This window comes from Ornithorhynchus anatinus, chromosome 4 (genome assembly GCF_004115215.2).
Source record: "Ornithorhynchus anatinus isolate Pmale09 chromosome 4, mOrnAna1.pri.v4, whole genome shotgun sequence".
NCBI lineage: Eukaryota > Metazoa > Chordata > Mammalia > Monotremata > Ornithorhynchidae > Ornithorhynchus > Ornithorhynchus anatinus.
Genome location: NC_041731.1, coordinates 3,217,784 through 3,231,800, shown reverse-complemented (window position 1 = coordinate 3,231,800; position 14,017 = coordinate 3,217,784). Strand labels below are relative to the sequence as shown.

At 42.1% G+C, this 14,017-nt stretch overlaps 1 protein-coding gene and 1 long non-coding RNA gene across 7 annotated transcripts in view; one reads left to right on the top strand and one right to left on the bottom strand.

Annotated features, from left to right (window-relative positions):
• The window catches only part of MTSS1 (MTSS I-BAR domain containing 1), a 117,210-nt gene that overhangs the window by 19,141 nt on the left and 84,052 nt on the right, over positions 1 to 14,017 (top strand). For all 6 annotated transcript variants that reach the window (XM_029062015.2, XM_029062014.2, XM_029062016.2 and 3 more), the window contains exons 2-3: positions 203 to 264; positions 2,119 to 2,192. In XM_029062015.2, the coding sequence (XP_028917848.1) occupies positions 203 to 264; positions 2,119 to 2,192 (136 nt within the window). The remainder of the gene's footprint in view (positions 1 to 202; positions 265 to 2,118; positions 2,193 to 14,017) is intronic.
• LOC114811030 lies at positions 7,997 to 9,185 on the bottom strand. The gene is made up of 2 exons (XR_003758707.1): positions 8,840 to 9,185; positions 7,997 to 8,228 (listed from the first exon to the last, which is right to left on the bottom strand). It is a non-coding gene; the product is annotated as an uncharacterized LOC114811030 (long non-coding RNA).

Below are 14,017 nucleotides of genomic sequence, written 5' to 3'. Positions count from 1 at the left end.
CAATATCTATAGCGTGTCTAGAAGAAGTCAGTATCAACAGTCCTTCAGGCTATTGAAGTTAGTATTTGAGTGTCCATGAAATGGTACATCCAGGTCTCTTTATAGAAGATGTAGCCCTTGTCCTCTAGAAGCATCTAATTTTTTCCTAATCATCTGCTCCCAATAAAATATTTAACATATTTGTTTTTGATTTTTTTTTCAGGGGAGTTATCCAATATGGGAAGATTTTATAAACAAAGCAGGAAAACTACAGTCCCAGCTACGGTAAGTAAAAGTGTTCTTTATTCCAGACTACTTCAGTATTAAATGACTTTTTTGGCAATGGTAACTAGCTGACTTAATTTGCTTACCTGGGAGTTAGATGGGTCATTAAAATGCGATGCATTACCTCTAAAGAATAGGATAGATGCCTTTTTAAGGGCTGAATGGGATACTAATGGTATTTTTCATTCTACATGATTGTGTAAGGAATATAGAGCAAGGTCCTAAAGGTTTTTTTGTGGTGCAGTGAAATACAGTTGGGAAGAACAAATGGCAATCGATATCTAGCCTATATTGAACCATCGAACCATTTTGAGAGCAGCATGACCTAGCGAAAAGAGCACGGACCTGGGAGTCAGAGGACCTGGGTTCTAATCTCAGCTCTGCCACTTGCCTCTTGTGTGACGCTGGGCAACCCACTTGTCTGGGCCTAAGTTTCTTCATCCGTAAAATGTAGATTCAATACCTGTTTCTCCCCACTACTTAGACTGTGAGCCCCTTGTGAGACCTGATTACCTTGTATCTGCTCCAGCGCTTAGATCATGCTTGACATATAGTAAGCACTTAACAAATACCGTTAGTGTAATCATTCACCCAATAATAATTGTGGTATTTGTTAAGTGCTATGTGCCAAGCTCTGTACTAAGCGCCGGGATAGATACAAGATAATCTGGCCTTCAGAAATTGATTAGACTCAAGCGGTCCGGCTCAGGCTTTTGGAGCATGTGATTGGTCACTCTATGGGGAATTATTTGTTGTGGACTCCAGCCCCGAGTTATGCTGGCAGGTGGGAGCTATGTCTCTGGAGTTACAGACTATAAACTCCTTTTTTTCCATGGTAATTGTTATGCGTTTACTATGTGTCAATGTTTTAAGTGCTAGGGTAGATACAAGTTAATTAGATTGGACACAGTCCCTGTCCCGCATGGGGCTCCCAGTCTAAGTAGGAGGGAGAATAGGAGAACTGAGGCATAGAAAACTTAAGTGACTTGCTCGAGATCATAAAGCAAACAGTTGGCAGATTCCGGATTAGAACTCAGGTCCTCCGACTCCGAGACTTGTGCTCTTTCCACTAGATCATGCTGCTTCTCCTCTTGGGCAGAGAGCATGGTTACCAACTCCTTTGTATTTTACCTTCCAACACTTAGTACAGTCCCTATACCATAAGTCCCTGCTCTGTACACTCCAATGATATCTATAAATACCATTGATAGAGTGATTGAGTATACAGATGAGTTAAATCACCTTTTTCCTTCCCAATAATCATCATATATCAGGCTCAGAGTTGCCACTTCACTCCACACAAATGGAACCAAGAAACTCTGTGTTGGCATCATTCAGGTGTGGGCTTAGAATTGGGATTTTTTTAGCTCCCAAAATACTTCCAGGCTGTTAATCCTTTAGAGTGACAAATCCGAACATTCCATTGGAGTCATGATGAAAATGCAACGGCAGTGTCATTTCTTCAGCAAGCTCATTAACTTTGCATAATTGACACTTGGCTCGCCCAAGACCCGCTCCAGTCATCAATTCAGCAGTTAAGTGTAAGCGAGAAGAAACCCTTGTAAATTCCAGGATATCTGTTAAATGTGTGAGTGGACTATTTTTGCCCGGGAAGCTGATGGTGACCTTCCCTAATAGCCTGGAAAACATCCGGAGGATCGGCTGCTCTGTGCTGGGATGAAAGTGTTTCGCCCAGAGTCTAGGTTCAGCGTACCTGGCGCTCGTGGTTTTATTTTTGGCAAATCCATGGCATTCTAATGCAGGTTCACACGAGCGGTTCTGAAAGCCTTTTGCTGCAGCGGGACCGAGACAGTGAGTCATTCCTCACGCTTTGGTTATCTGTGTGCCTTTCAGGACGACGGTAGTAGCAGCAGCTGCCTTCTTGGATGCTTTTCAGAAAGTGGCCGACATGGCGACCAGCACACGTGGTAAGCAGACAGAGGAATGCGCTTGAGCTTTGACGGGCTGCGGCCTGTGGTTTTTGCATTTACAGAGCTATCCTGTTGAAGTTATTCCCGAGGACCTCCGAGCTGGGTGTGCTGCTCTTCTTTTCCTTTATTCAACTTTGTGGGCTTTGAGGGTGTTAGAAGGGCAAGAGTGTGGTTAGTCTATGTCTTTTCCTAAAAAGATGTGGGTGCTGTAATGAAAAACAGTTAAAGAGAATTAAGGAGTAAAGGGAAACAATCCCAAAATACCCTTTTTCTGAAATGAAAATCATCTGTGTTGCCACATCTGCTATTTTTATAATAACTGGATTAAGCCCTAACTTTGTGGAAATCTGTTTCCCATGCTCTTTTTTGGTATCTATACATATAATAAAATGATCATCTTTTAAAAATCCATTCAAGTCCTGGGTGGTCCAAGCTGGGAATGGGAGGGAATGGTCTTTTCCCTTCCTTCACTCCAGAAGAGAGCGACTTCTCCATCTTCTCTTCATTCCATTCGTTCAAGGGTCACTATCTTGATCCCAACTCCAATGTGATGTCAAATGCTTTTATGATATACAAAGACAGCTCACAGAGCTCAGTGTGGTTCCGTGAACCTCTTCAGCGTCTGACGTGCTGCAAAGAACACGTCAGCTGTCCGTTTGGGTCTGAAGCAATATTGTGATTCTGCATGATCAACGATTTCCTGCGATAGCACCGTAGCTTCCACAGTCCGCTCTCCTAACTTTTTGAAGATTGTCATTTTGGAGGCTTTTTTTGGAGTCATGTAGTGCTTCTGCAACCTTTTTTGCCTTAAAGAAGAAACCTAGACCAGTGTCTAAGTGTTAAACTTCCTTCTTGCTTGGAGATTTTTGCCGGTGTGGCACCTGGTCCAGGCCTTTGAGCATTTTTCCTGGCTTTAGAATGAATAATAGTAATAATAATAATGATGATGGTATTTGTTAGCGCTTACTATGTGTCAAGCACTGGGGTAGATACACACTAATCAGGTTGGGCACAGCCCCTGTCCCACATGGGACTCATAGTCTTAACCCCCATTTTACAGATGAGGTAACTGAGGTTCAGAGAAGTGAAGTGCCTTGTCCTAGGTCACACAGCAGACAAGTGGTGAAGTTGGGATGAGAACCCAGGTCTTCTGACTCTTGGGCCCATGTGACTGTATTTCAGGCAGGCTCAAATGCTTCTTTTGTCTTTTGAAACCTGTCCCTTACAGAGTGAGCTCTGCGCATTCAGAATTTGGTCTGAATTTACCCATGAGCCCCTCTCTCAAAACAACAGAAGGGAATTTGACTTATTTTTAAGTGATGCTCTTCTGGGCAAATGTTCAAAATTTCAAGCTAGCAGACCTCATGGTTTCCAAAATATTAGCATTTTACATTGTTTCCCAAAGGAAGTAACATTAGAGTGCTTTTGTCCTTTTTAGCAATAGTGTAGAAAATATATTTATAAAATGTAATTTAAGCCCAAACTATTTTTAAAATTAGCACTGACAGAGGGAAATTAATGTGATAAATTTCTTTCCCCAATTATGTTTGCAATATTGAATAGCATGTGGGAAAGTGTGGTAGCAGAGCTAATTTTTGTTCTCTCTCTTTTTATAAACTAGGTACAATTACTTTATATATTATATTAATAAACGAGGAAGATGTGTGTGCTCCCTTTTGCAAATTAGGAGCTAATTGTGAACAACTTTAAAATGAGAATCAGCATGGCTTAGTGGCAATAGTATGGGCTTGGGAATCAGAGGACCTGAGTTCTAATCCCAGATCCACCATTTACTTGCCATGTGACCTTGGGCATGTCTCTGAATTTCTCTGTGTCTCAGTTCCCCCATCTGCAAAATTGGGAATTCCTTACCTGTTCTCCCTCCTATGTAGATTCTCCTTCCTATATAGATTGTGAGCCCCATGTTTATTACCTGATCATCTTGGATCTTCCCCAGCACTTAGTACAGTTCTTGGCACCTAGTTAATGCCTAACAAATACCACACTAATGATTTCATTATTATTATTATTATCATCACTATTAAAAATGTATTTGTGAAGACATGGAATATACTTCAGATACATGTTGGCTGTGTTGAAACAAACCTCAGAATCTTTTGAATTCTTATACACTTTCTGTCACATTCACTTAAACGATTAGAAATTTCACCTGTAGGTTGTAGAAAACTTATGCGGGTCAGAAATCTGGGGCCCAGCAGGAATAGTGATGGTATTTTCAGAGCAGCCACCAGCTGCAGTGGACTGCACTAAGCACTTGGGAAAGGACAACAGGAGCATAAGACATATTCCTTGCCCCCAAGAAGTTTATGCTGTGACGGGGAGGCAGATAAACATATTGACAAAAAGTATTCAGAGGAAATAACGAATTGGGCAGTTGATTATATCTATCCACCCAAGTACTGGGGAAGGGTATTAGTAAATGAGGCTGCGTTAGAGATGGCAGTTGGGCTGGTCCTGTGTCCAGTCCGGGTCTGCCAGGGTTGGCCCGGCCAAGGATGACATGGGTTGCAGGGGCATTCTAAAGCAGAATGGACCAGATCAAGCTGGAAATGGTCCACAGCTTATTTCTGCAGTCTACCGCCTGAATGCCATTGTTCCACCGCTTAGTTGCATTTAGTGAGCACTTAGTGTATGCAGAGCACTATACTAAACGCTTGGGAGAGTACAGTACAACAGATTTAGCTACCGTGTTCCCTGCCTATAAGGAGCTTACAGTCTGGTTGCTTACAGTCCCAGCAACCCTTGTAACAAGAGCCTCTGGCCACAGTCCTTTACCCTTCCCCCGGAGAAGTGCTTTCTGGTCCCACTTCCAGGATGTCACTACATCCTACTCCAAACTGGGAGGTGGAGGAGTCCAAGGGGCCATCTTGAGTTCTGCCAGTTTCATTTTGGATTTACCCTCCTCGGGCCACTGGCTTGATAGCACAGGCGCCCTCCCACCTCTGCCGGGCTGTTGGGACCCCTTACAGGACTCTCGCTGCAGGGTCGTTCACAGTGGCTTCTAGGGCTGTGTCCTAAAGCCAGGTGCCAGAGCACCCTTCTTACGTTGTTGCCGTTGGACCGGAAGCGGGGTGTTATTTCGAGGCCGGAATTTGAGCTGACGGAAGCACTTTTCTCAGTCAGCAGTAGCCCGTCTTGGCCACTATTTAATCTGCCTGTGTCAGCACTGGTTTAGGAGGGAAAAATACTGAGGGGTTCGTGGCGGGGGGGATATTTTTATGTATGACTGGGTGATGACTTCAGCGACTGTTTTGCAGTCCGAGGGGTGAGGTGGAGCTTGAAACAGAGCATCGTTCTGCAAGACAGCTTTATCATTTCTAAGGTATTTTTGAAGAAATTTTAAATGCTGAAAGCCAGAATATAGTTCCCAGTTGACTAAAATTTTCCATCGAAGAGTATTTCATTGACGTGTATCAGATAGTAAAGTGCACATGTTTCTCCAGGTGGACTTTGAATTATAAAGAAGACAGCATGACTAGTGGAAAGAGCAGGGGACTGGCAGTCAGGAGTTCTTTTGACCTTGAACAAGTCACTTGGTTCCTCAGTTTCTTCATCTATAAAATGATAAAATGTCTGCCCTCCCTCCTTCTTAATTCGCGAGCCCCTTAAGGGAGAGTGACTATGTCTGATCTGATTATTTTGCGCGGTATATATTTAAGTGCTTAATAAATGCCATAATTATGATTATTTTAGATAAGACAGTAAAAGGACTTCTCTTACCTTATACTTCTGTGTCTCTCCTTAATCATTTTTATTTTTGGAGTGCTTACTCTGTACAGAGGGCCCTGTACATAATGCTCAGGAAAGTTCTTAGAATAGAGTTGGTGGACACAGTCCCTGTCCCCAGTGAATTTACAGAGTGAGGGGTAGACAGACATTAAAATCAATTAAAGATGGGGGAATAGTAGAGTATAAAGGTGTGTACCCAATTCCTGTGGGGCTTGGGAGAGTATCCAGGTACTCAAAGGGTGCATAGATGATCCTGATCAAATAACTCTTATGCATAAGGCTCTTTCAGAGCAGGGGCCATGTCTACCAACTCTATTGCACTGTACTCTCCCAAAGAGTTTAGCACAGTGCTCTGCACAGAGTCAGTGCTAAGTAAATACCATTACCATTGATTGATCCCATTGGTGACATGGCTGATCTGTTGAGTTGGCACTTATCCTCTTCATTTGATTACCTTCTCATTGGTCTTTAGTCAGTCATTCAATCAGTCAGTTGTATTTATTGAGCGCTTACTGTGTGCAGAGCACTGTACAAAACACTTGGGAGAGTTCAGTATAACAATAAACAGACACATTCCCTACCCACAATGAGCTTACAGTGTAGAGGGGAAGGCAGACATTAATAGCAATAAATAAATGACAGATATGTACATAAGTGGTGTGGGGCAGGGGGGGGGATGAATAAAGGGAGCAAGTCAGGGTGACACAGAAGGGAATGGGATAAGAGGAAAGGAGTGCTTAGACAGGAAAAACAAAGCTGGTTTGCTGCTTTTTAGCCCACCAAGAATTCCAGCAGAAAGTGAAGAAAACCAGAATGTGAAATGAGCCAATAGGAGCCGTTGGCTGAGAGGCTTGTCCTGAGTGACCTGGTGCTGCCTCTTTGTCTTGCCAGAACGGGATTGTTTGGGAGCGACAGCCAGAATACGAGGAGAGCAATAACTCTGGACTGCCTTCAGAATGTCAAAGCTTGTCCAAGGTTTAGGATGCTATGTGAAATGAACGGCTCTCGTTTTAACTTCCAGTTCCAGGATTTTTTTTCCGTTGCTGTAGCCGTTTTCCCCTGGGTTTATTCCCATGTATTCTGATCTGCAAGTGTAGAGAAAAAAAAAGCAAAAAGCTTTATGTCACCGGTGTTTACCAGTTAGGAAAAAAATAATTCTAAGGGCATTTGAAGAATGTGTGTGTGTTTAACCAGATAATGAGGTTTATAGTAGCTACTTAACCAGGCAGGTCCCCCTCCCCCCGCCCACACCAACATCTTAAGTTAAATTTTGAAGCTGTTTTAATCAGCTGTTTAGCTGTAATAATTGTGCCATTTAAGTGCTTACTGTGTACTAAACCCAGGGAGAAAATGCAAGATGATCAGATCAGAGTCCCTTTCTGGGGCTCACAGTGTAAGTAGGGGGGAGAATAGGAGTTGAATCCCCATTTTACAGATGAGGAAACTGAGGGCACAGAGAATTTAAGTGTCTTGCCCAAAGTTACATAGCAGGCAAATGGCAGAGCTGGAATTAGAACCCAACACTGACTCACAGGCCTTTGCTCTTTCCACCAGACCACACTGCTTCTCTAGTCAACCAAATGATTAAAAGAAGAGTACTGAATATTATTTTGCTCCAAAGAGACTATACATAGTGGTTGAGTAATATCTTTTCTCTGAAAAACCTAAGGCACAGTATTATTTCTTTCTATACTATCCCCATTTGACAGTATGACCATCGACCGGATAGTGTATGACCGTTTTTTGCCTCCTCCCTGAAGTTTGCTCATTTGATTTGGAAAAGTTAGGTTTTCCATGGATCTATACATGGTGATATTTGTTTGTTGCAATATTTAGAGTGAGGAGTTTTACCTAACTTAATCCACAAGGCCAAATCCACAAAACCACAAATACATAGATTTTCCAAATACGAAAATAAATCTTTACTAATAATATCACTTATTTTAAGCTAATCTTGAATGTGGTCATTATTCTTTAAAACTTTGATCATCTTTTCCATCAGAAGTAGCATTGCTCAACCACTCACTTATAAATAGAAAGGAAGATTTGAATACTGGGTCAAACAGTCCTTTATTGCTTGCTATAAAAAAATTCACATCATCCATGAAAACAGGGCATCAGGAGAAGGTGAGTGATGCAGTGTCCTTTGAATCATGAAGGTTGATTAAATGTTCCTTAAGGTGGTCTGATCAAAGTTGATGTGAGTGTGATGCGCTTTGCTTTAGGCTTTCATGTTCTTGTCCCTTTTCCAGAATGGGATATGAAGAAACAGCACAAGCCCTCCTAGAAGACAAAGTTTTTCTTGAGACGGGCTTTTAATGCTAGCTACTAGTTAAGCCACATTCTACGTTTAAGATTGATATAGAAGATGTATACACTGAGTTCAGTGAATTGATCACTCATGTTTCTTGAGCTCTATGTGCAAAGCACTGTATTAAGTGCTTGGGAGAGTACAGTATAACAGAGTTGGTAGACATGGTCCCTGCCCAGAATGAGCCCTTTTCCGCCCCCCCTGGGGTTTTCACATTGTGGTGTTTCATCATCTTTTTGGAAAAAGAAAAAGTTCTGGTGGTTGAATAGTTACTTCACATTCTCTGAGAAGTTAACTGATGTTACCTTATTAGGTAAAACGATTGTACTCTTTAAAATCGTAAACCTGTGAAGGCGAGGCTTGTGTATTTTACTACATCACCTCTGGAGAAGCTATACAAAAGTTTTAGCGACATTTGAACTTCAAATTGCTGCACAAAAAGGAATACAAGTTACAAAAGAGTTTGAATCCATTCTAACTGGGTCTCATTTGATGGTTCATAAAGAGAGAATGGCCTGTATTCCTTTTTTTTTTTAATCTACCCTCTTGAGGAAGACTGGTTTTGATAAGTAAATGGTGTGACCTTTAAATCAGTTCTGAGAGTCTCTGATTCATGTCCTCAGTGTTAACCTGCTTTTCTTCAGCGCATAGCAGGTCTTCCTCTGGAATGAAATCTCTTCATGTTAATTTAGTTGATCTTTTTGATGTTAAAACTGTTGGTGCTTAGCAACAGTTTTGTTGTAACCACAACAAGAGGGCCTTTTACATCAATCTCTGACTGGTTGGGGAACAACAGTTACTAAAGATGTGCTGTTTCCATTGTGGTTAACCAGTCGACTTTTAACCTGTCCATCTTGAAAATGTGTTTAGAGAGAACACAGATGGACTAGTTTCAGAAGAGTAAGCTTGATATTCATTTCAAAACCTCATCATAAATCCACCGAGTTGGAACTGTAACTGAAATTCTAGAATTCCAGGTAGTTAGGGTTGGGTTGCTAGGGTTCTAGAATCTCACATCAAAGGCATAATTTATAGTTTCATCTATTTGAAAACAGTTATTCAATCCCATCTGAAAGACTAAGAGGGCAGGGCCCTATAGTCTTCTAAACCATAAGTTTCTTGTGGGCAGGGAATGTGTTTACCAACTGTTGTATTCTCCCAAGTGCTTAGTACAGTGCTCCGCACGTAAGTACTCATTAAATAGCATTGATTGATTGACCCCATAAGAATAATGAACAATTGAACCAGTAGTTCTGGAGCTGTTTTTAATAAGGTTCCCCTGCTTCTCACACCTCCTGCACACTGTAGGGTGTTTTCCCCAGAGGAGACTCGAACAAAAGTTTGTGAGTTTGCTAGCCCCTGCAGCCCAAAATGTTAGATAATGAAAAGTAGGTTGACTGGGTTGAGGGGTTTTATTATTATTATTATTATGGAATTTGTTAAGCACTTATTATGTGTCAGGCACTGTACTATGTGCTGGGGTAGATTCAAGGTAATCACCTTGGTCACAGTTCATGTCCCACCTTGGGCATATAGTCTTAATCCCCATTTTACAGATGAGATTGACTGAGGCACAGAGAAGTTAAGTGTCCTGCTTACGATCAGAGAGCAGATGAGGGTGGAGCCAGGAATAAAAACCAGGTCTTTCTGACTCCCAGGCCCGTGCTTTATCCACTCTGCCCCACTGTTCGTATTATGCCTACTGGTGTTTCTGCTTATGTGCAGCCTGGTTAAAGTGGTTAATGCCAGGGAGTTGACATAGTGAAGTGATGTATTCTGCAGTTACATGCTAGCCGCTGAAACAAATATCACATTTGTAGAACAACAAAGTTTCCTTGTGGGAGGCCTGATGTTCATCAACTGATTCTTTCATTTTTTGTTCCTTTCTTTATGTGAACTTTTTTGTTTGTTTTAATTAAGCTTAGTAAGACACCTCCCCCCTCTTCTCTCTTAAAATGTAAAAGGTTTGGGGGAGCATTTGCCTTGGCGATTCCCCCTCTAAATTCTTTCAGTAAAAAACGAAAGTGCTTCAGCATTGGATGTTTCTGAGAAGCAGAGCTCATTCTTTGAGCAGGTGGTGTGCTTAAAATGCCTCGTAGAGCTGCCGGCTTCACTTGATTTGTTTTGGCCAGAGTTGGGATAAAAATAACTAATTTCTGGAATGCAAATATAAATTTGAGACTCTTGTGCTTGCCTAGGACAAATATCTCTGTTATGCCACACCATTTTCTCCCACTCCGTCTGGGTGATTTCCAAGCCAAAAGGCAAAAACCCAGGGAAATGAAAAATAATTTCAGCCTTTTAGTTCCACTTAGTAGTGTCCTGGCCATGCCTCTGTGGACATATTTTGCTTGAAGAGTGGGTTGAAAAAGTCAAATCCCTGAGATGAATATTTAGTTCACATTATCTCTTGGATGGTAGTGAGCCGATACTCTTAAGAAATAATATGCTGCTGATTTATTCTGGCAAAATTATCTTTGATTTTTTTAATGATGTTTTGGAATGGGAGTTTTTTAAAATCATATTCAACTTGCTGAAGAAGTTTCCCATTTTGCTCTTGGGTCTAATGTAGAGAATGTAGTTCAAGTCTCCTGGAGGTTTGAGCAGAGAATTAGGTGCTATTTTCAGCTACAACAGTTAAAAAATGTTAGGAATATTGCATTAAGTGAATGTTTATGTAAAAATAACACTATTGGGGTTCTATTAATGTCTAGTGCCCTTAGGCTTTAGAAAACTTTAGTGTCTTTGCTCCCCAAATACTCATGATCTCTCTGTAACTCTTTTTCCCCCAGTAGCGGATGGTATTATGGAAATCTACACTATTCCCTGCTGTGCACCAGGGCCTAGGGACCCTGGTTACCATGGAAACTAATATCCAGAAACTGGCTGGGACTTTATTTGAGAGCTGAATTTGAACGTATTTCACAGTTCGATGCAATCCTGTGATTTTTTTTCCCTTTTTTAAAGAAAAGGGGAAAAGCTGTATATAAGCAAGAGGATTGGGAAATGTGTTTGTTGTACGATAACAAGACCATGTGGCTTTAAAACATGACCTTGGCTGTGGACCATTATCCTAGGGGGAAGTGGGGCTGAGGAAATGAGGGGATTGGGTGGGAGGCAACATGGTCTGAGAGACAGGGGACCTGAATCGTAGCTGTGATTCTGCTCCTGCAGTCTGTTTTGACCTGCGACCAGTCACTTATGCTCTTAGTACAGTGCTTTGCACGCAGTAGGCACCCAGTAAATATGATTAAATGAACTTTTCTGGGCCTCAGTTTCCTCATCTGGAAAATGGGGAGGATCATACTTGCCTCTCCATCACAGCGATGTCGTGAGGACAAAAGGAAGTGACTGAAAGTGCTTTGAAAAAGAAAGAGCTAAAGAAATCCAAGGTCGTATTACTAGGGTTATTAACATTGGCTCCTGATCCTTTATTACTGCAAGTAATGTAGCAAAAGCCAAAGTGATGTTCTTCGTGCTTGGCGGACGTTCACCCCCTGGTACGTTTGGGAATAAATGTATAGGTTCAGTGACTTGACCATTATGACACTGCCCGAATCCAGTGGGCTTGCCACAGTTCTTTCAGGAGGGCATTAGTGCACCTTATAAGAGCTAATAGAAGTCTATTTCTCAACCCTCTTTCTCCACGCCCATGTCAGAAGAACCAGATCAGGGGTTTTGGGAGTGACTACTCACCTTTAGCTCTGGGTGCCATTCTTGTGACTGCCACCTGACCTAGTGAAGACCCACCAGCCCATGCCTTTTAGCAGGGTTAAGAAGGCCACAGCACTAGTCAAATGTTTTCACGGTGGTGCTCAAGAATATCAGACACTTCTGTGCTAACCCTTAGAGAAACAGCATGACCTAGTGGATAGAGAATGGGCCTGGGAGTCAGAAAGACCTGGCTTCTAGTCCTTGACTGCCAGATGATCTCGGGCAAGTCATTTCCATTTTCTGGCCTCCTTGATACGAGCAGAGGTAAAAGAGGAATTCCGCGTTTCCCACCCCCGACTCCCCACCTCTGTTGGACAGCCACATTTCCGATCTGGATTCTTTCTTGAAATGGCCGCCCTGACTTGGGAAAAGCCTGATTCTGTCGGGGGATGGCAAGAACTACCATGGGGAGGGAGGGTTGTGTATCTGGATGTAGTTGAGCCTTTTGACCCTTTTGGTTGAACAAAAGGCTTGGATGGATTGTGAATCCCGGCATGCCGTTTATAAACTCAAGAGCACGAAAAGTCTCTCACAGAAGGCTCAGCAAGATTTAATTAGAGATTGGGAGTGAGGCCTCCCAGTATCCGCACAGTTGCAAAATCTATTCTGCCAGGTTCATGTGCACAGGATGCAATGAAGTATGGTAAATAATTAAAATGAATCTGTCTGAAATTAAAGGACTATAGCTACATAATGACTTTTGACGTTCAGTTTGCTTCATTTTTTTGTTACAACTTTGTAGCCTGAAATAGATCAGTGTCATACAAGACTCTTCAAACAGCCAAATGAATTTTCTTTTGTGGTGTTTGTCATTGAATATTAAATTCCAATAATAGAAATAATTTGGGATTTAGGTGAAATGAATCCAATGTAATACTTTTTTTTTCCAAAAGGAACAAAACCTGATGCTTTGACGTGCTTTGTATGAAGTGCTTTCTACTTGCAGAGTACGGCACTAAACTTGGGAAGAGCTACAAGAATCATCGATTCAGACAGGAACCTCGTCTCTGTAATAATAATGATGGCATTTGTTAAATACTTATTATGTGCCAAGCACTGTTCTAAGCGCTGGGGTACATACAAGGTAATCAGGTTGTCCCACGTGGGGCTGAAGTCTTCATCCCCGTTTTACAGATGAGGTAACTGAGGCCCAGAGAAGTTAAGTGACTTGCTCAGAGTCACACAGCTGATAAGTGGTGGAGTTGGGATTAGAACCCATGACCTCTGACTCCCAAGCCAGTGCTCTTTCCACTAAGCCACGCTGCTTCTCGTTGTCAGCAGGGATTGTGTCTATAATATTGTTGTGTGGTACTCTCCCAAGCACTTAGTACAGTGCTCTGCACACAGTAAGCACTCAATAAATACAATCGATCGATTGATCCCCTGGCCCCTGTGGGTTTACAATCTGGAGGGGGAAGAGGCTAGACAAATATAGAATGGATAACAAGGAGAATTCAATTAAAAAGAAGCAGCATGGCTTAGTGGAAGTAGCACGGGCCTGGCAGTCAAAGAACCTGGGTTCTAAACTCAGCTCCACCACTTGTCTCCTGGATGAAGCTGGACAAGTCACTTAACTTTTCTGTGCTTCAGTTACCTCATCCATAAAATAGGGATTAAGACTATGAGTCTTATGTGGGACAGGGACCGTGTCCAACCCAATTATTTTGTATCTCTAGATACAAGATACAGGTTCAGGTACAGTGCCTGACACTTAGTAAATGCTTAATAAATACCATAAACAAAACCAAACAAATGAAAACAATTGAACAAAGACAGCAAACAGAGAAGCACTGCATTACTACTGGGAGGTGGAAAGGAAACTAGACTTTGAGCTCTTTTCTGCCTTTGGCAGGTGGTCTTCCTTGAAATTTTGTAGTGCAAACGTTATTTAACTGTAGCAAAGGCTGCTCTTATTCTTTACTCCTGGAGCCAGGGTGGGTGAGTAGGACAGGGAGCCCTAAGAGAGAGCAGCAAGATGGTAGGGTGGGTCTGAGACCACCAGGTATCCCCCAAAAGCCATTTCCACTCATGGAGGGCTACCCTCCTC